Source organism: Bufo gargarizans, chromosome 3 (assembly GCF_014858855.1).
Source record: "Bufo gargarizans isolate SCDJY-AF-19 chromosome 3, ASM1485885v1, whole genome shotgun sequence".
Taxonomy (NCBI): Eukaryota; Metazoa; Chordata; class Amphibia; order Anura; family Bufonidae; genus Bufo; species Bufo gargarizans.
This window is the reverse complement of record NC_058082.1, coordinates 72,383,987-72,410,107: the sequence shown is the minus strand read 5'-3', so window position 1 is coordinate 72,410,107 and position 26,121 is coordinate 72,383,987. Positions and strand designations below refer to the sequence as shown.

The window sequence follows — 26,121 nt, the reverse complement described above, 5'->3', positions numbered from 1 at the left end:
TGCTGATTGAATTTTTTTGTCAGCCAGGTATGTCGGACTCGCCTGCTTATCCTCTCGAGCCTTTCTGTGCAATATATTATGTTCAGCTTCTGACTGGTGTTCTTTAAAAGGATCAATGCTATTCATGTTACGTCCCCAGTGTCTGAAACTTCATTGATCTCGGGACTTCACCTGACATTTCTCATTACTTTGCTTCCAACAGGGTGCTCACCGAAGGTGTGGGCTTCAGCTTCTCCATGTGAATTACAGCTATTTCTAAAGGGACTTTTTCACCCCGGTAGATGAGGATCCTGTATCTTCCAGCACACATGTTCAATATAAATCCTAAACCGTTCAGTGAAATAGGATTATTGTCTGCTCTCTGCCATTTTGGATGACTTTTTTTTTTTTTTTTTTAATCTAGCTTTTCCTCACGAAGCAGAGTTATATTATAGTGGACTGTTATAGGATCTACTGTATAGACCTGGTCCTACACTATGGCCTTGCCTATATAATCCATAGCACTATGAATCTGATGCAGCTTCTTGGTTTTTGCTACAATTGGATAGGTTACATAAGAAACTCTGTTCTTGCTATAAAAATTGTGCACAGACTTGGCTGGAATTTCAGGGTTTTCTTTCTTTATTACATTGAGTCTAAGTGGAAAATGATATTTGCAGAGCAGCTGAAATATGGCTATAAATTACTATATTGTCTGTTTTTACTGTAAAACATTATGGCGGAATTTATTATGCGTCGTGACATTTTACCTTATATTAACACCGTACCTACATGCTCAGTTACTGCAATCGAGCCGGGGATCACAACATGGAGATGCATGGAGGCTTCATCGGGATTAGATTTCAGCAGCCCATGATTAGACCTCCGTTCTTGATGTAGCAGCTTCACTCAACGACCACTTACTACTTTCCGTCAATAACATTTTTAAATTTCAAACATTTCTCGCTATAAACTTAGAGCATAAACCTAGACCAGACATGCAGATGACAGATGCGCCAAATGCATCTTAGGGGTGTGCGGTGTGTGATAGATTCGACACATTTTAATAGACCTGTTAGGGGCCGTTCCTACTGGTTTTTGCAGCCAGAATTTGGCACAGATTCCACACCAAAAATTAACCGGGTGGCCATACGGAATGTCCCTCCCATTCTTTTCACTGGTTATGGCCGCGACCTCGTGCGGTAGTGGTCATGAATAGCATTGAAAACAGTGGGAGGAAGATTCAATGCATCTGTCAGAGGCTTTTTGCACAGAATCCAAATTCTACCTGCTCCAATCACCCTGTGAACAACCACTTAGACACTTTTCTGTTATTTCCCCGACCTCTTGACATTCATTGCCTATTCTACATGCACTTTGCATGTGCGCCAAATTAATTCCGAGAATTGAACCAGAATTCTGTTGCATTGGGCTCAGTAAATCTCCTCTTGTGTATTAGGTTTTCTTGCCCGTGGGTTGTTTATGGTATTTCAGCTTATCCCCATCCATTTGACTAAGGCTATGACAATACCAGACACAAGCCATTGGTAAGAGTGCAGCTGTTTCTAAAAAGCAGACAATCCTTTTAAAGGAAACCTATTGGGTTATGTACTGGATTTGATTTGTTTGTAAGCTATTAAGGCCAGGACAGGGCAAGATGTCTTTGAGCATGTTCTCTAGGTTTGGGGTTAAATTCTTGTTATGTACCTCAACACCACAATAATGCAGACTTCAATAGGTCTGCGGTCCGCATTTTGGGGACAAGTACTGTATGCAGTAGGACATATTCTATTAGTGGCATGGACATACAGTACAGATGCGGAAAAAACACAGATCCTCTGTGTGCTTTCTGCATGAGCATGTCCATTCTGCAAGAAGATAGAATATGTCCACAAAATGCCAACCAAGGGATCATGGTAAACAAAGGTTCCTCAAAAAAACATGGACAGCACACAGACCGCATTCGTACTTTGCGGATCTTCAATTTGCAAGCGACAAACTGGATACGGTTGCGTGGATGAGGCCTTAGACTGGGAAAATAAGCAGCGTATCTTCTCCTAACATCCAAAGCTCTCTTCAAAGCCCATCAAACATATCTTTCCCATTGTAACTAAACCTGATTTGCTCAGTTGGGATCTTTCCTCATAGATTCCATAGTATCAGGACCACAGTATGTTTTGTGGTCCTGTATTTTACACCTTAGCTGCGTTTCGTTGTTTTGTTTTTGACTTTGTGTTTCCTTCCATGACTTTCTGCACGTAGAACATAAGCAATTTCTTCACATGTAATGGTGTCCTGCATTATACCGTCCCCATCTGACCCGCTATATACGTAGCTAGCTGACCACCCTTCTGCTGAATTGGTTCAGCCTGGAGCAATACAATTTTCAATTCCCAATAGCATCTCATCGCCTAAAGCCCTTTTTGTTCCTTAGCCTTTAGCCCTTTGCTACATCTATCATTTAGGATGTGACAGTATGCGTTGCTGAATTTTGAGTGATTGCTGCGGTGCTTGGCATCTGTCCCTAGGAAGGATGGAGTTTGTCCCCCCTTTTTCCTGCATGATCTGAGGATACAAGGTTTTTCTTGTGCCGCTGTCCTGATATTATAAAGATAACTAGACATTTACCCGTTTACATGATATCTTATGACGCTGTGGTCGCTCTGGGACTGACATTACTAGTAATGCTTCTAAACAGTCGCGCTGTCATTGAAAATATTCCCGTCTGTTCACGTTCCTCCCTACTATTACTGCATAAAGGTTTACAGTGGCACAGACATGTTTATGGGTCAGTGGATGTTTCGTGGCTATGTACGTTTATCATTGTAGTATATAGCAGTGTTCATATCCAGGATATTACATACAGTAATACATTTTGCTTGGAGCCTACATGATGTGACTTTCCTTCATTTGTCACCAGTTTTATGTCCTATCACAAGATTATGGTACCTTTTTAACGGTATCTGTCAGCAGATTTGTCCCCATGACACTGGCTGACCTGTTACATGTGCACTTGGCCGCTGAAGACATCTGTGTTGGTCCCATGTTCACATGTACCCGCATTGCTGAGAAAAATGATGTTTTAATATATGCAAGTGAGCCCCTAGGAGCAATGAGGGCGTTGCCATTACACCTAGAGGCTCAGCTCTCTCTGCAACTGTCGTGACCTCTTTACTTTCAATAACTTTAGGAGAAGTCAAGGCCAAGCATGATCACGTTTAGGCCTTTTACACGGCCGTTTTTTTTTTTTTTCAGTTTACGGGCCGTTTTGGGCGTTCCGTATACGGAACCATTCTTTTCAATGGTTCTGCAAAAAAAATAAAAAATATTTACTCCGTATGCATTCCGTTCCCGTTTTTCCGTTCCGTTGAAAGATAGAACATGTCCTATTATTGCCCTTAAATCACGTTTCTTGGCTCCATTCAAGTCAATGGGTCCGCAAAAAAAACTGAACACATACGGAAATGCATCCGTATTTCTTCCGTATCCATTTTGTTTTTGCAGAACCATCTTTTGAAAATGTTATGCCCAGCCCAATTTTTTCTATGTAATTACTCTATACTGTATATGCCATATGGAAAAACGGAACAGAAACGGAAACACAACGGAAACAAGAAACGGAACAACGGATCCATGAAAAACGGACCGCAAAACACTGAAAAAGGCATATGGTCGTGTGAAAGAGGCCCTACACTGCCTGGTCCTGTCAATCAAAGTGCATAGGGAGTGGCAGTTGCAGAGATATCAGAGCCTCTAGGTGTAATGGTAACGCCCCCGTTGCTCCTAGAGGATCATTTGCATATATTAAAACATAATTTTTCTCAGCAATGCGGTCACATATGAACATGGGACCAACACAGATGTCTTCAGCTGCCAAGTGCACATGTAACAGTTCAGCCAGTGTCATAGGTACAGAACTGCTGACAGATGCCCTTTAAGGCACGTCTATACTTGGCATATACACTGCAGATATTTTGTAGTGGGATTGCTTGCAGTGAATGCGGTAGCAACAACTTAAAAAAAAATCTCATCCACGTGCTGCGGAAAATTTCCACAACAGAATCTGCACATACCTTGACATGCGGTGCAGGTTTTAAATCCACAACATATCCATTTATACTGAGGATTTCCCTAGGGGCTTTCACCTTTTGCAGTGCAGATCCACATGAAGATTTCCAGCAACAAAACATGCCATGGGGTGGATTTTGCACAGCAGAATATCCACTGTGGATTTTTCTGCAATTCCGCAGTGGAATTTTTATTGCAGATTGTAAAGGGTGAAATCCATGGTGGAAATCTGCACCATAAATTGGCATGCTGCTTATCAATTTGATTTTACAGATTTTTTTATATAGCGTGTGGACGAGATTGATGTCAATCTCATTCCCTTTGTTACTACTATGAAAGCGTGGATTTGCTGCTAGAAAATCCACAGTGGTAAATCCACAGAGTATCTGTTCATGGACAAACACTTGGTGTATGTTTCAGTGGAATGCTCGCTTCTTATTGTTTCTCAATGAGAATCTGCATCCTGGAGAGATAAAAAGAAAATGAATCCACGTGTTGCGGCAGGTGGCCACATGTGGATTAGTGCTGATCCATGGCATGCACAACTGAAATACAAGGGTCAGCCTCAGATTTCTCCTGTGGATTCTGCAGCCAATATTTCCAACTCCCCCTCCCCCCCCCCCCCCCCTCATGAAACTCCATGGCTAAAAACAATGGTACTTGTATTGCTATGTATGCAGCATTCAATAAAAAGTCCATGACACAGTTCGTAGCTACATGTTTGTCGCGCATTAAGCGCTGAATCCTCGCTGTAACCGAAATGACACATACTGGACTTTACATAATGTACAGACATTGTCTGCATTGATATGTGCTTGTAAAAAGCATTTGTGGATGTATACGTTGTTTTTGATAAAGAAGCAAAGATAAAAAGAAACCTGTGGTTTTTGTGCGTTTTTTGGAATTGAATGTTACTCTGTATGCAGCCATAGCTGATTGTGTCAGTATAAACTTGAGAGAAAAACTTTAACTTATAATAATTTGTAATCTTCCATGTACTTTAAACATTTCAGGTGACTACCCAGCCCCAAGAGCAGTCCTAACGGGCCACGACCATGAAGTTGTCTGTGTGTCCGTATGTGCAGAACTGGGTCTCGTCATCAGCGGCGCTAAAGGTGAGTGCGCTGTTTTTATTTCTTCTGTTATATTATTGCTCTTGACCTTTGTACTAAATGTATATAGTTTTTGCTCAGTTTATAGAATTTTTATCGTCAACACCATTTAGCAAAAAAAAAAATTGAAACGATAAAGACGCGAGGTACTGTAATATATTGTGTTTAGCTCTGGGGTCCTGGGTTGTAATCAACGACAACATCTGGTACTGATAGGATAATTCAGAATTTAGATGATGAGGCCCAATGATGATCCATAGGTGATCCCATTGCAATGCAAAGTGGGTTCCTGACATTTACTTTACATAGGATGGCTTGTGTTGACTGACAGTCTGATGATTCGACCAGTTTTGTCACAGTGACTGGTGCGCCGGAATTGTGCACAAAAGTTCTGCACCAATTTTGACTCACATTGTTGCATCTTAAGCCACAACCACTTTCTGCTAAGCCAAGACCCCTTGTTGAGCGCAGCAAACAAAGTGTTTAAAACCCTTAGGCCCCTTGCAGACGAGCGTTCCTCCCGCAGCGAGTCCGCATCGCAGCACCCGGCCTGACTTTCCAGCGCTGACTGGATTCACATAGCATTATATTGATTTATGATGCTATGTAACCCTTACAGTTCTGGAATGTATTGGATAACATTGGCAGCATTATGTATCCAATGCATTCCAGAACTGTAAGGGTTACATAGCATCATAAATCAATATAATGCTTTGTGACCCCCGGCAGCGCTTGGAGGTCATCCCGGGAGCTGTGTTGCGCACTCACTGCGGGAGGAACGCTCGTCTGCAAGGGGGCCTTAAAGGGAACCTGTCACGTTGTACATGGTGTCTAACCTGAAGGCAGCATATGCAGCAGAAGGAGCTGAGCAGATTGATATATAGTTTTATGGGAACAGATTTAGGCCTCATGCACACAAACGTATTTTGTGTCCGTTCCGTGTTTTTATATTTTTGCGGAGACGATGCAGACCTATTCATTTCAATGGGTCCGCAAAAAATACAGACAGCACACTGTGTGCTATCCGTATGTCCGTTCCGTAGCCCCACAAAAAAAATATGACATGTCCTTTTCTTGTCCATTTTAGGCATTGTTTCAATGGATCCGCAAAAAAAAAAAAAAACGGATGGCATACAAACCGCAAAACACATGCGGTCGTGTGCATGTATGCAGCCTTAGTGTAATTTGTAATTTATTCACTTAAATTCCTGCTCGTTCTGGGCTTTGAAGTCCAGGATTCAGTGATTGACAGCTCTCTCTGCATACACAGTCATAGAGGGACCGCTGTCAATCACTGATAGGACCGAGTCCTGGACTTCAAAGCCCAGAATGAGCAGGAATTTAAGTGAAATACAAATTATACTGAATCTTTTCCCATAAAACTATATATCAATCTGCTCAGCTCTTCCTGCTCTATAACATGCTGCCTTCAACCCAGACACCATGTTCAACTTGACTGGTTCCGTTTAATAGTGTGACATAATGCATGTGTGGCTGAATTCTGGCACATTTTCATTAGTAAATCCACCCAATTTATCAGTATTTCCTCCAGTGTTCTGATGATTCAGATGCTGTTTTGGCAGTTATTGAACTATTTTTGTCTAAAAATACTAGAAGAAAAATTGGACAGTTGACGATTAGCATGATAGCAATTCATGGCAAACGTCAGGACTGGACATACATTTTTTGGCGCCCTTTGTCATTCCTGTTGCACCCCACTGATTTGGTATAGGTATTAGTGTGGAGCAAAGGCAAGCATCCAAATTCGATCTAAACTAATCCAAATTTCCTCGTGCGAATCAGTTCTCCTAAAATAGCGGCTGCACGTGTCTGAAAGTAAGTGTAGAGAAGAGAAGCTTGGAAACGACCTATCCACAGATCATGTATCCTGATAACGGCTATTCCATCCGGAACCTGACCCTAAAACCTACATGCCCTAAGACACACAGGATGCGGTGAACGCATACAGTGCCCAAATAATACAAAGTTATAGTGACTAGTGACGCAGTAGTTTGTGAAGGTCACAAACCTTGAATACCAGGCCAGACATTAGTCACCCCTCACAGTGCGAACTTCACACCTGCCAACATCCCATACATATCGCACGCCCATAACTCGGTCAACTTCTCACATTTGAGACCATGACATTCTTTTTCTAATCTTTCGGCCCCAGTGAGGGAATCACATTCTGATGAATTCATCCTCCATAAATGGTGCTGGATTTACATGAATTTTCCCAGATGATTAGCTTACAAGTTATTTTGTCCCCGGCTGACACCATTGAACACTCTACGATCCTTTGATTGGATTTTCTCTCCTGAGAAGGCCTTTGGTATACGGTTTCACTTAGCGTGTTTTTGCAAATAAGAGGACAGATGTCAGAAGCGCTTTAGGAAATCTCTCGATTGCACTTTATACCTAAGCTGCCGGTTACTTTGATCAGGATCCACCTCCTGTGCAGCAGGACGTGCCTGATAATGGCCATGTTAACATGCATTTCTCAATAGATTGCTTGTAGGCTCGCTCATTCTGATATACGCTTTGCCAGTGTCTATTCTTTCCCTCATTTCTCCTGCTTGCTGACATGAATAACCCCAATGTTAATGACAAATCTGAGCACCCTTAACTTAATCGCCTGTCCCCGCTGCACCCTGCTGACTGATCTAGTCGCTGTTTTTACCCTATTATAGTTTGTTTTATCTGCTTTTATTCTTTATTTTTAGTCATTTTTAGATTTATTACACACGGGTGCTCTCTACACATTACATATCTATTTTGACTGGAGATATGGAGCTAATTTACATAATCTCATCTGCTGATGGGTTTAAACATCTCGTGTCCAGGCACCGAAACGACATTGCTTTGCACACTGGGTAGCGGATGTGAATGGTACTGTATTATCTAGGCATCAGGCTGGCCATTTGGGAGAAGCCCTGCAGTACCTTTCACGGCCACTAGTGTGTGGAGCTGTGCTGTTCCAATGACTGGTTAAACGACTGATCGATGGGGGTGCTGGGAGTCGGACCCCACCTAAGGACAGGTCATCAGTATTAAAGTCCTAGAAATCACCTTTAGGGTACTTTCACACTTGCGGCAGGACGGATCCGACAGGCTGTTCACCATGTCGGATCCGTCCTGCGGCTATTTCTCCGTGCCGCCGGACTGCCGCTCCGTCCCCATTGACTATAATAGGGACGGGGGCGGAGCTCCGGCGCAGCACGGCGGTGCACGGAGAAAGCCGCCGGACTAAAAAGCCTGACATGCAGTAATTTTAGTCCGGCGCCCTTTCTCCGTGCACCACCATGCTACACCGGAGCTCCGCCCCCGTCCCCATTATAGTCAATGGAGACGGAGCGGCGGTCCGCGGGCACGGCGAAATAGCTGCAGGACGGATCCGACATGGTGAACAGCCTGTCGGATCCGTCCTGCCGCAAGTGTGAAAGTAGCTTTAGTAATCCTTTGCATCTAAGGCTACTTTCACACTCGCGCTTTGGCTTTCCGTTTGTGAGATCCGTTCAGGGCTCTCACAAGCGGTCCAAACGGATCAGTTTTGCCCTAATGCATTCTGAATGGATAAGGATCTGCTCGGAATACATCACTTTGCCTCCGTTCCGTCTCCATTCCGCTCTGGAGGCGGACACCAAAACGCTGCCTGCAGCGATTTGCTGTCTGCTTGACGAAACTGAGCCAAACGGATCCGTCCTGGCACACAATGTAAGTCAATGGGGACGGATCTGTTTTCACTGACACAATCTGGCACAATAGAAAATGGATCCGTCCTGACACACAATGTAAGTCAATGGGGACGGATCTGTTTTCACTGACACAATCTGGCACAATAGAAAAAAGGATCAGTCTCCCATTGACTTTCAGTGGAGTTCATGACTGATCCGTCTTGGTTATGTTACAGATAATACAAAGTGATCCGTTCATGACAGATGCATGCAGTTGTATTATTGTAATTAACGGATCCGTTTTTGCAGGCCCATGACGGATCTGCCCAAAACGCGAGTGTGAAAGTAGCCTAAAATTGTTACAGCATATCACAGTGATTGGTGGGGTCTGATCACGGGGGTCCCCACCTGTGCTGAGACCAAAGCGGTCAAGAACCATTTGGCTTATTCAAGAGGGAAAACATATTTTATTTATACCAAAAATAATTTCCCAGGGAGAAATAAGGAAAAAAATTGTAATGTGGACACTTTAAAGGGTTTTCCCACAGAACTACTTGCGTCCAGTCGGTCACACCTAAGCCAATTAGCTGTTCCCTGCAGCCTCCACGCTCAAGAACTAGCACGTTGAAGGTAGCCGGAAGCATAGCGCCATCCAAAGTGTAGTGGCCGAGCTGGGTTACTGCAGCTCACCTCCCGTTGAAGTGAATGGTAACCTGGCACAGCCACTACACTTGGAACGGAGCTGTGTTGTGGAACACAGAGGCTGCAGGGAACAGTCGATTGTTGGGGGTGTGGGGCGTCAGACCCTCAATAATCAGATATTAATCACCTAACCTGAGGATAGGTCTTCAGTGTCAGGAGCCTAGAAACCCCTCCCTTTAAAGCATTGATGATGATGATGATGATTAGAGATGAACGAAGTATTGGAAAATTCGATTCGGCTGCTCGTCATTGTGCCGCAAATAAATTAAATCAAATTTACCTCCTCCATTTGCACGCGACGGGCCGGCCGCCGCCATCTTGCTTGAAGATCTAGCGCAAAATCTCACGCTGCCCGAGATGATGTCATCATGCCAGCCAGCGCATGGGATTTCGTGCAAGATCTTCAATCAATATGGAGGCGGCTAACCTGTCGCGAGCAAATGGAGGAGGTAAGTATGATATTTTTCTGTTTGTTTTTTTTACACTATTTCAGGTGAAATCGATTCGCTACGACGAAGCACAAGGAAATTCAGCTTCGTGGTGAATTGAATTTATCCTGAAATTCGGATCGAATTCCACTTTGTCGGGTTCAATTTACTCAACACGAATGATAATAATAATCTGCAGATATTAAGATTCCAAAATGTTACAGTTGTCGCCAAGGGGACCCTCCGATTATGAAGTGGTTAAAAAGTGGCAAATAGCAGGCATTGGTGACCTGATTGATTTTGAATTAATAGTAAGTAGCTTTATGCTAAAAGCACATCAGAGAGCCGACCCACATAGAATTAACTCAATACTGCGCTCTTAGAAAACAGTGATTATGCGGGATGTTCTCTACACAACATTACAGCCCTCCCTGTGACTTCTTCAGAGGCCAAATTACTTTCATTTATGTGCAGCCAGCGGTGAATAATCCACGTTTCATTGAAATGACAAAAGGAGCAATCACCCAGAAGGCGGCCATCGCCTTTACATCTGTGTTCTCGCTTTCAGCAGTAAAAGAGGAGTGCTGTATAGAGGCGTGTAGTAGATATGTGGGGAAGATGGGGGCCGTGGTAGCACCTGCAGCCGCCACCGTCCAATCTAAGGATAATTCATTCTAAGAACAATCTGACAAAATATTGATCGGGGGGGTGGCACAACTCTGACATCTTGTATCGGGTTATACTCAGTGTCAGAGTTCAGGAATTGATGAAAGGGTAATATACATTTAATCACATTAATTATTTAATCCAATTTTTTACTTTTTGCAGCCTTAAAGGTGTTGTCCTATGTCGGCGGGGCGCAACCACATCCGTTTCCACTGCGGCGTTCAACTCTGTGAGCGCTTGTACTCTATCTCTGGCAGCCCTATACCGTTGAATAGAGCATGAGAAACGCATCGTGGTCTACCGCTCCATTCAGTTAGGGGAACGTAGGCTCCCCTTCTACTGATCACAGGGGCCCCAGTGGTCAGTCCCCCACGATCAGACACCTATCACAATTTTGAATTGTTTATCAGCAATATACTTTTCATTTCCTTCATAGAGAAATGTAATAATCCAAAAGTTCTTAGAATCCAGAACCTGTTTCAAACCTAGACCTACATTCTGTGCTTGATGTTTCCAAGACTAGAACCAGAAGACAGAACCTAGTGAGGGGCCTTTTACCAGGGCTGATGACTGGGAATGAATGTTGTTAAGGACATTTATTCGCCCGATCATTGCCACGTGTAACTTCACCCCGATCGGCCTTACCAGTGAGAGAATGCTGATTGGATATTTTATGCGGCAGTAAAAATGATTCTTTTTTTGGCAGCACCCCTCCCCATAGAAATGGGATGTGCTGCCAATGTAATGGAAATGAACAATCGTAAGTAGGGAATGATCGTTTATAGGGCATATTGTTAGGCATTTTTCTGTTCAAGTGAAAGGTCCTTAAAGGGTTTGTCCAGGATTTTAATATTGACGACCTATCCTCAGGATTGGCTGTCAATATCAGACTGACGGGGTGCAGGTTGCTAAATGAGCTGTTTCGGGGTATATCTACACAGATCCGTCCTCTGTGTAGTGGATGGAGCTCGTTACTGCAGCATTGCTTCATCACTACACCATGGATGAAGATCTGTAGTTCTGGTGCTGGAGCTACCCTTAGGCCTCATGCACATGACCGTTGTTGTGTACCGTTCCGCAAAATGTGGTTCCGTTGTTCCGTGATCCGTTTCCATTTTTGTTTCCGTGTGTCTTCCTTTATTTTTAGAGGATCACCAGACATAAAGGAAAGTAAAAAAAAAATCTAAGACAGGTTTGCCATGCAAATGATTGGAAAAAAACGGACGCGGACGACAATCTTGTGTGCCTCTGTGTTTTTTAGCGGTCCCGTTTTCCGCGAAAATAATAGGACAGGTTATATTTTTTGGACGGACTGGAACCACGGATCACTGACGCGGATGACAAACGGTGCATCAGCCGAGTTTTCAACTGACCCATTGAAAGTCAATGGGTCCGCAGAAAATCACGGAAAACGGAACAACGGACACGGAATAAAACAACGGTCGTGTGCATGAGGCCTTAATGAGCTGATTAGGAGGGTGCAGGGTGTGGACCCCCACCAGTCAGATATTAGTGATGTATCTGTAGGATAGGCTATTATTAGTCAAATCCTGGACAACCCCTTTAAATGAGCACCGCTTGTTACGACCATGTAAAAGGATCCTAAGAAATTAAGTGATATCAGCATATATTTACCTTCCAAGTGGCTCTTACCAGTAAATTCCATGTAATTATGTCACCATTTTTTTTTACCGTACTATAGTCTACTGTGTCTCATGCCAGTTTTCCTCTTTTACATAGAAATCAAACTTCAGTATTAGCATTTATCTTGTGTTAATGCTATTTTTTCTGTTTCGTAGAGGGTCCATGCTTGGTCCATACAATCACAGGGGATCTTCTCAGAGCGCTGGAGGGACCCGACAACTGCTTGTACCCTCGCTTGATTTCAGTATCCAGTGAAGGACATTGTATTATATACTACGAGAGAGGGAGATTTTGCAACTTCAGCATAAATGGCAAACTTCTGGGCCAAATGGAGATCACTGATTCAACCAGGGTATGTGTAGATCTGTATACGATTTCATGTTTTTATGGTAGTGGTAAGATATATATATATAATTGTAAATTAAATTGAGTGACCTTTATTGTTTAAAGAGTATCTGTAAACCATATAGACCGTTCAGTGAGGGCTCTGGGTCCAGGGGTTGTTTTCTTTGGACATTCCCTTTTTATTAGTAGCATTGCCCTCCTCACAATATAACCCGCAGGGGAACCTTGCATCAAGTGTTCAGTTTCCCTGAAGTGTTAAAGCATTAGGCTACATGCACACGACCATGCTGTGTTTTGCAGTCCGCAATTTTCGGAACAGAACGGGCGGCCCATTATATAAATGCCTATTCTTGTCCGCAAAATGGACAAGCATAAGACAGGATCTATATTTTTTTTGCGGGGCCACGGAACGGAGCAACGGATCTGGACAGCACACGGAGTGTTGTCCTCATCTTCTGTTGCCCCATTGAAGTGAATGAGGTCTTACTCAAAGCTTAGTAATGTATAGATGTGCCAGGTCCTCCAAAGTGAGAGATTCTTTCTAACTGCTACTAAGTGAGACAACCCCAGATTAGTCCACTAAATGGTAATGTGATGTACTGTTGTTTGCTAATAGACTTAAAGGGACACTGACAGGCCCAATAACCATAATTAGCTGTACATATGCATGTACAGGTCTTCTAATGTGCATTAAAAACATATAAGTATAACCCCTGTCCACATTATGAATACAGTAAACTCACGTTTTATAACCTGAAGTAATCGCTTTTCTTTCTGCCCAAGGGGCGGAGTTTCAGCTCCACTTGCGCCCAGCCAGCATCAGCCCAACCGCCGTTTTGAAGCGCCGCCCAGCTCATCAATATTCATTTAGCTGGGCGGCTTCTGCAGTCCCCGACCTTCCGAGATCCGGCGCATGCCCAATAGAAAGCTATAGCTTGTCAGTGTCCCTTTAAATTGCACATAAACTTTAATTTAATTTAATTGTATAGGTGATAATAGTGAACTTCGTAATATATTTTAATATAGAAAAGTGCCTGCTTCTACACTTATTACCTGCTTGCCTAGTCTCTGGCTGCCTCTGCAGCTCGTCCTTCAACATGTATATCGACCAGATAGATAAAGTATAGAGCAGTGATCATATCATACCTGCCAATAACGACCTAATATAGGATTTCCCTATCGGTAGTTCAGTTTTGGTTACTTTGTGCGAGTCTGCTTGCAGCTGTTCTGAATGGGAGCTTTTTTCTGTTTTGCCCAGGCCATCCTTCTGAGCAGCGATGGGCAGAATCTTGTGACTGGTGGAGATAATGGAGTCGTAGAAGTCTGGCAGGCTTGTGATTTTAAGCAACTGTATATTTATCCTGGCTGTGATGCCGGGATAAGAGCCATGGATTTGTCACATGATCAGAGGTAAGTTTGCGACCTCCAATATAGTATATGAGATTATCTGTCTGTCTTCGTCTGTCCTTGCAATGTATAATAGCAGTGTTCTAAAGCAGTGTTTCCCAACCAGTGTGCCTCCAGCTGTTGCAAAACTACAACTCCCAGCATGCCCAGACAGCCAAAGGCTGTCTGGGCATGCTGGGAGTTGTAGTTTTGCAACAGCTGGAGGCACACTGGTTGGGAAACACTGTTCTAAAGGATAGCGTAGTGTACCTATGTTTTGGCTCCCGTCCCATTCCTTCAGTGGGACTTGTGGGAAATAACTGCAAATTCCATCACTCTCTGATAATTTGTTATTTTTTTTATTTATTTTTTTGTAAACGACTTGCCGCAGACATAGCATGAACTGCAATATAGTATGTAACTTAATGATCCTCCAAACTTTTCACTCATTGTGGCGGAACCCTTACTTCTCTCCCTATCACTAGTTCTGGCTTCCAACATATTTACTAATTGGCCCCATTCTGTCTGCATTCTCCACAATTGACAATTGGGGGGGGGGGGGGGGGGGGGGGGGGGAGAAATACCTAACCAGGTAGCACAGGACCCCAGGCTACTGAAGAACCAGCCCTTCCCAGACACTACCACCTGCAAGTCATAGGACTTTCACAAAAGTGCACACGATACAATATTATTTAAAAAAAATATGTGAAAAACAAAAAAAAGAACAGAACTGGTGAGTAACCTCAAATAAGACTTAACTTTTAATACATCATTAAAAATACCCAAAAGGAGGTGAAAAGGTCGCTCGTCACAGTACAAGACACTTATTACAAATCACTCAATGGTGAAAAAGTACAAAATTGCTATATGTAGTGCCAACAGACCTGAACGGGAGCAAAGGAGTGGGAGTGGAAGGGAGACTGGGTCTCATTCTCCTATTGATCCCTCCCTATATGTCTACACCTCCTAAGTTGTCCCTACGCTGCGCCATGTGACTGCCCAGTCTCGTCAGAGAAGGGGGCAAGCAAGGGAACTATGTTGGCACACTAAGGGATATACTATAAATGGGCTAATTTGTAGTATATCCCTTAGTGTGCCAACATAGTTCCCTCGCTTGCCCCCTTCTCTGACGAAACTGGGCAGTCACATGGCGCAGCGTAGGGACACCTAGGGACAACTTAGGTGTAGACATATAGGGAGGGATCAATAGGAGAATGAGACCCAGTCTCCCTTCCACTCCCACTCCTTTGCTCCCGTTCAGGTCTGTTGGCACTACATATAGCAATTGTGTACTTTTTCACCATTGAGTGATTTGTAATAAGTCTCTTGTACTGTGGCGAGCGACCTTTTCGCCTCCTTTTGAGTATTTTTAATGATGTATTTAAAGTTAAGTCTTATTTGAGGTTACTCACCAATTCTGTTCATTTTTTTGTATTTACAATTGGGTACCCATTTTTTTTGGTTATTATTAGTGACCATTATACTCCCGTGGTTAATTCAATAGTTAAAAAATTTGTGCCAAAAATGGAGATTATGTACTTTTTTTTTCTATTTATTACGCAGGGTCTGAGCTTTGCTGTCCATGTACAGAGGTCAGAGAGCTCTTCTCACCTCCAGCCTCTCCTCTCATTGATGATCGATGGACTGCTCGGTATAGCTGCCTGTCAATCGTGGTCCTGAGAGGAGGGGGAAAGCAGGGAGAGCACTCTGTTCATGAATACACAACAATACAATATTTTTTGTGCCATTTTGGCTACTGGTACCAGAGACATGTACTGTAGTTAACATATACTACTGTTTCATAGGAGAAGATATTAAAGGGGTCCTCCACTACTGACAGGCAGTAGTGTGTTAAAGGGGCTGGCCACCTTCTGGTTATTGTTGACAGAGGTGTTTGTGAGATGAATATATGACACTTACTAATATGGTCTTCCTGCACTATTTTCTAGATTTCATAAGGTATGCCCTCTTGTTTACAATGTCTTTTGTGCTGTCCACACAGAGGTCCTGTCCATAAAATGGCCGCTGATAGAGGGTCATGTGCTAATCACCTCCATGTGACGTCTCCTCGATTCAAATGCACTGCACCTGCCATCTGCACTTGTTCTGTTAGGAGTTTACTGCAGGTGCAATGTGTTTGAATGGAGGATAGCACAACATTTCAAATAAGACTATATTAATGTAAAGTGTCGTATAATCATCTTACATACACATTGGTCAGCAATAACCATAAAGTAGACAACCCCTTTAAAAAAAAAAAACATCTTTCAAACCATCCTCATTTGTGGCTCCTGGCATTCCGCACCAGACAGGAAGTGACAGACACCCGTTCTTGGTCATGAGAACACTGCAGCCACTTGCTGGCCTCAGTGGTTACATGTGCAAGAATAGCATGTCACTTCCAGTCGAGTGGGGGCTACCAGGAGTCATGGTGTTGTAAACAGTAATGGCCAGTTCGCAGTGTTCGCCAGCGAACACATGCAGGCTGCCATCTTAACTCACAAGTCCGGCGATGCACAGGTAAGCCCTTACCTGTGCCTGTGCACGAGCCGGTCTGAAACAAATGCGGTCACCGGGAGCAGGCAGTTCCGAGAACAGCCGCCGGGGGCCTTCATCGGGCTGTCCCGGAACTGCCTGCTCCCGGTGACCGCATTTGTTTCAGACCGGCTCACGCACAGGCACAGGTAAGGGCTTACCTGTGCATCGCCGGACTTGTGAGTTAAGATGGCAGCCCGCATGTGTTCGCGGGCGAACACGGCGAACTGGCCATCACTGGTTGTAAATGAGAGTCAAGTTTTTTTTGGGGGACATACTCCTGCCCTGCCATTAGTTTTTAGGACAGGAAACCAATTTGAGCTGACAGATCCAGTTTAAATCTGATGACGATTACCCAATGTTTGTGTCCGTTGTTTTTAACGTATGGAGCCGTTTAACCCGTGTCTCTTTTTATTGTCTTGTTAGGACCTTGATCACCGGCATGGCTTCTGGTAGCATTGTAGCTTTTAATATAGATTTTAATCGATGGCATTACGAACATCAGAACAGATACTAAAGTTGACTGAAGTGCTGAATGCCAAGTTTCATGCTGAGAGCACAAGCGCTGCAGTTAAAAGGCGCTGTCATCTCTGGTGGAAAAAGCAAGGCCGCGTTGAGCTCCATTGTACATTCCATTACACTCAGCAATAGCTGTACATTGTAGTCAGCAGACCACTTTACATTGTGTGTGTTTATTTTTTTTGTCACAACTGAACACCAGCTGCTAAAGGCAAGCTTGTACTGTGTATATTATGATGAGCGGCAGGAGGAGTCTCAAAAAAATTTGTTTTTTGTTTTATTTATTCATGAAAACCTGGTAGGACACATGGCAAAGAGACTTCTGGTCACTCACGAAGAAGACTGTGTCCGGCTGCTATGGTGTTTAGTCCATGAATCTTACATCCCATTTCCAGCCTCTTTTCAAGCTGTGAAAAAAAAATAAAATAAAAATATAAAAAATATGTTTGATACTTTGTACATCAGATGCACATCTTTAACTTTAAAAAGGGATACTTTTGTAAAAGTAAAACCTTGTATAAAGAACAAAAAGAAAAAAAAGTTTCTTAGTTTTATCGTGACGCTAAACCGTGCTTGTACTTTACACCTGAGGGATCAGGTGTCTCCACGAAACAAAAAAAAGATGCAGCTTGCATTAAAAGGTTGAAGATGGGTTTGTCCAATCCTTTTAACATTTACACCAAAATATCCTTTTGCACTTTTTTTTTTCCTTTTTTTTTTTTTTTTACCCCCTTCTTAGTGAAATCCCATAAACTTTTAAAACCTAGGGATCTGAAGCCATGGTTTGCCATAAATCTCTCATAAGAGACATAATTGCTGTGGTTCTTGGTTGGTTTGTGATCACGATGAAGGAGAGATGAGGCAAATATATACATGTATATATACCTTGTTTTTTTATTTTTTGTTCCTAAGGGTCTTACATTTCATAGTGCCGATCAACATGGGTTCAAGATGAAAAGTCCAAGCCCCTCTGTACCCAGGGAAAGGAGGTTACAATAAAAAATTGAAACACTATTTACTGCTTTTAGGCTTTGGTTACTGATTGACATCACGGTGGTAAAGCCTCATGGCCGGCCTAAGACACCGCAAGATATATTACTGCAGTGAAGGCAGTCGAAATATTTTCCTGCACATTGTACTGTTATAAATGACACACCCAGGGGTAAATAAACTTGTTTCTTCTTTGTATATTTAGTGACTGTATTGTCATAGATGTACATATTGTGTCGGTAGGGCTATGAGGCATGTAACAGGAATGTAATTTACACTCACTTGCAGTCATTTATTTAAAAACAAAAAAAATCAAGAAATTGTCAAATAAAAATGAGAATTTGTATTGGCACTTTGCACCAGGAACATATCATAATTTATTGACGTGATTAATTATTTGTTCTCCACCTTGTATTAGTACATTTTACCACTTGGTTTCTTCTACATTGTTGTTTGTATTTTAAAAGAAGAAGAAGAAAAAAAGAAGAAGAAATTACGGTAATTGATTCCGATCCATTGACGGAGTCGCCGTAAATATTAAGTTATTCATCACCAGTCTGTAAGCAATATCTTGAGTTTTAGCTTAGAGTAGAAGAATATTGAACACCTGGAAAACAAGTTCATTTCATCTTGAAATCATGGTGAAATATTTTGGATAAATGAATTCCTTAAGCTATTGTAACCATGTTTTATTGCAAAGATGTAAAATATGCCAGATGTGTTCAGTTGGAAATAAAAAAATAAAAATAAATTTAAAAAAAAGAAATGAGAAAAAAATAAAAATAAAATATGCAAACAACAAAATTTTGCTTTTTTTTACTTTTTTTTTTTTTTTTTATTAAAAAAATGACATATTGGCAAGTGCAAAACCTGAATATCTTTATACTTTTTCATATCTATGCTGGTCAAAGCAGTAGAAAGGAAGATCGTGAAGTTGATCTGAAATGGAAAAATTGGCTTAAACCTTAAAGAGAGTCTGTTGACTCATTCTCCCGTATTAAACTTCTGCCTGTGGACTGTAGGTGACATAAACAGCATGTGGCAGTGGCGTAACTAAAACGGACTGGGCCCCACAGCAAACTTTTTGAATAGGGCCCCCAGCAACACCCTCCTCCTGTGCAATTCTCATTCCCGTGCCTGGTCAAGATAGCTCTTTCAGACAGGCCAGGCAGCCGCTCTATCTATTTACGTATATACTGTACGTCATGCAGGGCTGTCTTTAACGCGGAGCAAAAGGGGCAGCTGCCTCTTGAGCCCCGCCGGCCACTGCCCACAAATTCAATGACATCGTTTAATAGCATTCTTTAATACAGAATGCTATGTAAAATGTTCATTGAGGGTTAAAAAATAATAAAATAATTACTCAGCTCATCTGCTTGATCGCGCAGCCGTTATCGTCTTCTTTCTTCTTCTTGCAGGACCTGCAAAAGGACCTTCGATGGTCCTTTTGCAGGTCCTGCAAGAAGAAGAAAGAAGACGATAACGGCTGCGCGATCATGCGGATGAGGTGAGCAATTATTTTATTATTTTTCAATACCATTTATTAACTGCCTGAATAAACAGAACGCTTAAAATAAAATTTTATTAAATACTACTTATTAAAAACTTGTGGCTCTCCACTAGATTTACAAAAACAGGCTCAATGTGAGAGGGCGGTGTTTGTCCACAAATTATTAGGACACAGCATCCATTTCACTGTTATCTCTCACACATTAGGCTACTTTCACACTCGTGTTTGGTGCGGATCCGTCATGTATCTGCACAGACAGATCCGTTCAGATAATTCAAACGTCTGCGTCCGTTCAGAACGGATCCGTTGGTATTATCTTTAAAATAGCCAAGACGGGTCTGTCTTGATCACCATTGAAACTCAACGGAGGACGGATCCGTTTTCTATTGTGCCAGATTGTGTCAGAGAAAACGTCCCCATTGACTTACATTGTGTGTCAGAACGGATCCGTTGGATCATTTTCGTCAGACAGACACCAAAACGCTTTGGAACGCTTGTGAGAGCCCTGAACGGATCTCACAAACGGAAAGCCAAAACGCCAGTGTGAAAGTAGCCTTAGTATATAGTTGTCCACTGTGGGAGATGTGTGCCAATATTGTTTATTTACAGTGTCAGTGTATGTCTACAGACAATGTATCACTTTCCCTTTAAAGGGTTTCTACCACTTCAGTTTGACCGAATTAGCTTTCAGACACTAGCGATCTGCTAGTGTCTGATCTCCATAACCATGCAATTCTTAGACCTTTGTGTGGAGCCGTTTCATAAAAAAACTAACTTTTATTCCTATGCAAATGAGCCTCTAGGTGCTATGGGGGCATCTTTTCAGCACCTAGAGGCTCGGTCTACTCACACTGTATGCCCGCCCATCTCGTCTTGAATGCCTGCCTCCATTACAGCCATGGGACGAATTCACGCGCCTGCGCCGTTCACTTCTGTCTTCGGCACAGGCGCAGTGAGTGAAGGCCGCTCTCCTGATGCTGGTTTCCTCACTGTGACGTAGTCGGCGCAGGCGCAGTGAGGAATCCGGCGCAGGCGCAGTGAGGAATCCGGCACTTCTGTCATCGGCCTGCGCCGATGACAGAAGTGAACGGCGCAGGCGCGAGAATTCGTCCGATGGCTGTGATGGAGGCAGGCATTCAAGACGAGATAGGCGGGCATACAGTGTGAGTAGACGGAGCCTCTAGGTGCTGAAAAGACGCCCCCATAGCACCTAGAGGCTCATTTGCATAGGAATAAAAGTTAGTTTTTTAATGAAACGGCTCCACACAAAGGTCTAAGAATTGCATGGTTATGGAGATCAGACACTAGCAGATCGCTAGTGTCTGAAAGCTAATTTGGTCAAACTGAAGTGGTAGAAACCCTTTAAAGTGGTGTCTATAAGATACAATGGGATGTTGTCCCAGGATCACTAATTCATATGCAAGCGCTATTGTTTTATGTGCCAATTCTGGCCACCAGCACCATACATCCAGGATGTGACCAGGGATCTAATAATGTATGGTGCTGGTGGCCAGATTTGGCACATAAAACAATAGCGCTGGCATATGAATGAGTGATCCTGGGACAACATCCCATTGTATCTGATAGACACCCCTTTAACCACCTCAGCCCCCCTAGCTGAAACACCCTTAATGACCAGACCACTTTTTACACTTCTGCACTACACTACTTTCACAGTTTTTTTGCTCGGTCATGCAACTTACCACCCAAATGAATTTTACCTCCTTTTCTTCTCACTAATAGAGCTTTCATTTGGTGGTATTTCATTGCTGCTGACATTTTTACTTTTTTTGTTATTAATCGAAATTTAATGAAATTTTTGCAAAAAAAATTACATTTTTCACTTTCAGTTGTAAAATTTTTCGAAAAAAACGACATCCATATATACATTTTTTGCTAAATTTATTATTCTACATGTCCTTGATAAAAATAAAATGTTTGGGTAAAAAAATAAAATGGTTTGGGTAAAAGTTATAGCGTTTACAAACTATGGTACAAAAATGTGAATTTCTGCTTTTTGAAGCAGCTCTGACTTTCTGAGCACCTGTCATGTTTCCTGAGGTTCTACAATGCCCAGACAGTAGAAAAACCCCACAAATGACCCCATTTCGGAAAGTAGACACCCTAAGGTATTCGCTGATGGGCATAGTGAGTTCATAGAACTTTTTATTTTTTGTCACAAGTTAGCGGAAAATGATGATTTTTTTTTTCTTTTTTCCTTACAAAGTCTCATATTCCACTAACTTGTGACAAAAAATAAAAACTTCCATGAACTCACTATGCCCATCATGAAATACCTTGGGGTGTCTTCTTTCCAAAATGGGGTCACTTGTGGGGTAGTTATACTGCCCTGGCATTTTAGGGGCCCAGATGCGTGAGAAGTAGTTTGAAATCAAAATCTGTAAAAAATGCCCTGTGAAATCCAAAAGGTGCTCTTTGGAATGTGGGCCCCTTTGCCCACCTAGGCTGCAAAAAAGTGTCACACATGTGGTATCGCCGTACTCAGGAGAAGTTGGGGAATGTGTTTTGGGGTGTAATTTTACATATACCCATGCTGGGGGAGAGAAATATCTTGGTCAAATGCCAACTTTATATAATAAAATGGGAAAAGTTGTCTTTTGCCGAAATATTTCTCTCACCCAGCATGGGTATATGTAAAATGACATCCCAAAACACATTCCCCAACTTCTCCTGTGTACGGCGATACCAGATGTGACACTTTTTTGCAGCCTAGGTCGGCAAAGGGGCTCACATTCCAAAGAGCACCTTTCGGATTTCACAGGCCATTTTTTACAGATTTTGATTTCAAACTACTTCGCACGCATTTGGGCCCCTAAAATGCCAGGGCAGTATAACTACCCCACAAGTGACCCCATTTTGGAAAGAAGACACCCCAAGGTATTTCGTGATGGGCATAGTGAGTTCAAGGAAGTTTTTATTTTTTGTCACAAGTTAGTGGAATATGAGACTTTGTGAGAAAAAAAAAATCATCATTTTCCGCTAACTTGTGATAAAAAATTCTAGGAACTCGCCATGCCCCTCACGGAATACCTTGGGGTGTCTTCTTTCCAAAATGGGGTCACTTGTGGGGTAGTTATACATTTTAGGGGCCCAGATGCGTGAGAAGTAGTTTGAAATAAAAATCTGTAAAAAATGCCCTGTGAAATCCGAAAGGTGCTCTTTGGAATGTGGGCCCATTTGCCCACCTAGGCTGCAAAAAAGTGTCACACATGTGGTATCGCCGTACTCAGGAGAAGTTGGAGAATGTGTTTTGGGGTGTAATTTTACATATACCCATGCTGGGTGAGAGAAATATCTCGGCAAAAGACACTTTTTTGCAGCCTAGATGCGCAAAGGTGCCCAAATTCCTTTTAGGAGGGCATTTTTAGACATTTGGATCCCAGACTTCTTCTCACGCTTTAGGGCCCCTAAAAAGCCAGGGCAGTATAAATACCCCACATGTGACCCCATTTTGGAAAGAAGACACCCCAAGGTATTCAATGAGGGGCATGCCGAGCTCATAGAAAAAAAAAATTTGGGCACAAGTTTGCGGAAATTGATTTTTTATTTTATTTTATTTTTTCTCACAAAGTCTCCCTTTCCGCTAACTTGAGACAAAAATTTCAATCTTTCATGGACTCAATATGCCCCTCAGCGAATACCTTGGGGTGTCTTCTTTCCAAAATGGTGTTATTTGTGGGGTGTTTGTACTGCCCTGGCATTTGAGGGTCTCCGCAATCATTACATGTATGGCCAGCATTAGGAGTTTCTGCTATTCTCCTTATATTGAGCATACGGGTAATGAGATTTTCTTTTTCCGTTCAGCCTCTGGGCTGAAAGAAAAAATGAACGGCACAGATTTCTTCATTCGCATCGATCAATGTGGATGAAAAAATCTCTGCCAAAAAAAAAAAAGGAGGGGAAAGGCGTCTGCCAGGACATAGGAGCTCCGCCCAACATCCATACCCACTTAGCTCGTATGCCCTGGCAAACCCAATTTCTCCATTCACATCAATCGATGTGGATGAATAAATCATTGCCGGGATTTTTTTTTTTTTTTATATATATACAAAGTGTTTGCCAAAGCATATGAACACTGCTGCCTCCTCAGCGCATATGCCTCGGCAAACGTATCTTTTACTGCAGAGGAGAAATCTCATCTTGCAGCTCCGCATACACCGACTTTTGTGTAATCTGACAGCAGCGCAATGCTTCTGTCAGAATGCACATCAGTGCTGCAGCTAGTCGATCGGTTGGTCCACCTGGAAGGTTAAAAAAAAAAAAAGAAAGAAAAAAACCAGGCCGCAACGCAATAATTTTATTAACTTTATAATAACTTTTGAACAGAACATATAAACTTTAACTTTTTGAACTGAACGTTAACTTTTTTGCTTACTGGTGATTTTTATTTATTTTTTTACCTTTATAGGACAAACCTCTCCTTCCCCATGGGACAATGTGCAAAGCGCAAATCGCCCAAAGATGTGGTGAAGTACATTATGCACTTTGTCCCAGGTGAAAGGAGCGGTTTGCAGCAGCTGTGTGTAAATGGGCCCTAATAGCCCTGTGTGCCTGGCCTGTGAGATGTGATCCCTATGCTAGGTGTACCTGTGTGTGGTACTTCTGGAAACACTCTCCAAAGCATAGGGCAGGGTGGTCAGGGCAGTCAGGACAGAAATAGCGGGTGTCACGCCTTATTCCACTCCTGCTACAGACACAACATATTTTTCGGGGTGACTGTTGGGTTGAGGTACCGGCAACGACACTGGGGAAATGTCGCTCGTGTAGACGGCTAACTACACTGGTGGATGGGGCCACGGAACCTCCTGGATACAGGAGGTTCTCGATGATCTCTTCCTGAAATTTGAGGAAGGATCCTGTTCTCCCAGCCTTACTGTAGAGAACAAAACTATTATACAGAGCCAATTGACTTAAATATACAGACACCTTCTTATACCAGCGTCTGGTGCGTCGGGAAACTAAATACGGAGACAACATCTGGTCATTGAAGTCCACTCCTCCCATGAGCAAATTATAGTCGTGGACACAGAGGGGCTTTTCAATGACATTGGTTGCTCGCTCAATTTGGATTGTCGTGTCTGCGTGAATAGAGGAGAGCATGTGAACGTCACGCTTGTCTCTCCATTTCACTGCGAGCAGTTCTTTGTTACACAAGGCAGCCCTCTCCCCCCTTGCAAGACGGGTGGTAACGAGCCGTTGGGGAAAGCCCGCGCGACTAGTTTGTGTGGTGCCACAGCAGCCAATCTGTTCTAGGAACAAATGCCTGAAGAGGGCCACACTTGTGTAGAAATTGTCCACATAAAGATGGTACCCCTTGCCAAATAAGGGTGACACCAAGTCCCAGACTGTCTTCCCACTGCTCCCCAGGTAGTCAGGGCAACCGACCGGCTCCAGGGTCTGATCTTTTCCCTCATAGATCCGAAATTTGTGGGTATAGCCTGTGGCCCCTTCACAGAGCTTATACAATTTGACCCCATACCGGGCGCGCTTGCTTGGGATGTATTGTTTGAAGCCAAGGCGCCCGGTAACATGCATTAGGGACTCGTCTACACAGATGTTTTGCTCAGGGGTATACAAATCTGCAAATTTCTGGTTGAAGTAGTCTATGAGGGGCCGAATTTTGTGGAGCCGGTCAAAAGCTGGGTGGCCTCTGGGACGGGAGGTGGTGTTGTCGCTAAAGTGCAGGAAACGCAGGATGGCCTCAAATCGTGCCCTGGACATGGCAGCAGAGAACATGGGCATGTGATGAATTGGGTTCGTGGACCAATATGACCGCAATTCATGCTTTTTGGTTAGACCCATGTTGAGGAGAAGGCCCAGAATTTTTTTTAATTCGGAAACTTGGACTGGTTTCCACCGGAAAGGCTGGGCATAATAGCTTCCCAGGTTGGCGGTTATAAATTGTGTGGCATACCGGTTTCTTTCTTTCACGACTATGTCCAAGAGCTCCGCAGTCAAGAACAGCTCAAAAATCCCAGGGCTGAACCGATCTGAGCTGTCTCCACCCGAACTCCAGACTGGGCGGTGAAAGGGGGAACTAATGGTGCGGCTGAAGTTGGGGACTGCCAATCAGGATTTGCCAGCACCTCAGGGATTCTAGGGGGTCTACGGGCCTGTCTGTGCGGTGGCTGCGACGTGGGAACTACTGCACGTGCCACCGTACCAGCTTCAACTGCCCTTCTGGTGCTCGCCACTTTACCATGTTGTACGGCAGTGCTGGTACTAGGTCCAGGGAGGGCTGTGCTGCTGGTGTATGCCTCACCACGTAATCAGACAGCGCCAGCCCCACTCTGCTGCCCTTGAAGCGGATCCTGCGCAACCTGTGGTCTAGCGACACGGGGCCGAGTACACCTGGTGGTATCAGGGACCTCAACCTCCTCGTCCGATTTTTGGGTCAGACTGCCACTGCTTTCTACAGGTTCATATTCTGACCCGCTAGATTCATCAGATGAGGGTTCCCATTCCTCATCCGACTGGGTCAGAAGCCTGTAGGCCTCTTCAGAAGAATACCCCCTGTTTGACATTTGGGCTACTAAATTTAG

General features: G+C 43.3%; 1 protein-coding gene across 11 annotated transcripts in view; it reads left to right on the top strand.

Moving 5' to 3' along the window:
* NBEA (neurobeachin) overlaps positions 1-17,852 on the top strand; it is a 580,876-nt gene extending 563,024 nt beyond the window's left edge. For all 11 annotated transcript variants that reach the window (XM_044287233.1, XM_044287230.1, XM_044287232.1 and 8 more), the window contains 4 exons: positions 5,061-5,162; positions 12,429-12,625; positions 13,877-14,028; positions 16,966-17,852. In XM_044287233.1, the coding sequence (XP_044143168.1) occupies positions 5,061-5,162; positions 12,429-12,625; positions 13,877-14,028; positions 16,966-17,056 (542 nt within the window). In that variant the 3' untranslated portion in view covers positions 17,057-17,852. The remainder of the gene's footprint in view (positions 1-5,060; positions 5,163-12,428; positions 12,626-13,876; positions 14,029-16,965) is intronic.
* The last annotated feature ends 8,269 nt before the right edge of the window (positions 17,853-26,121 follow it).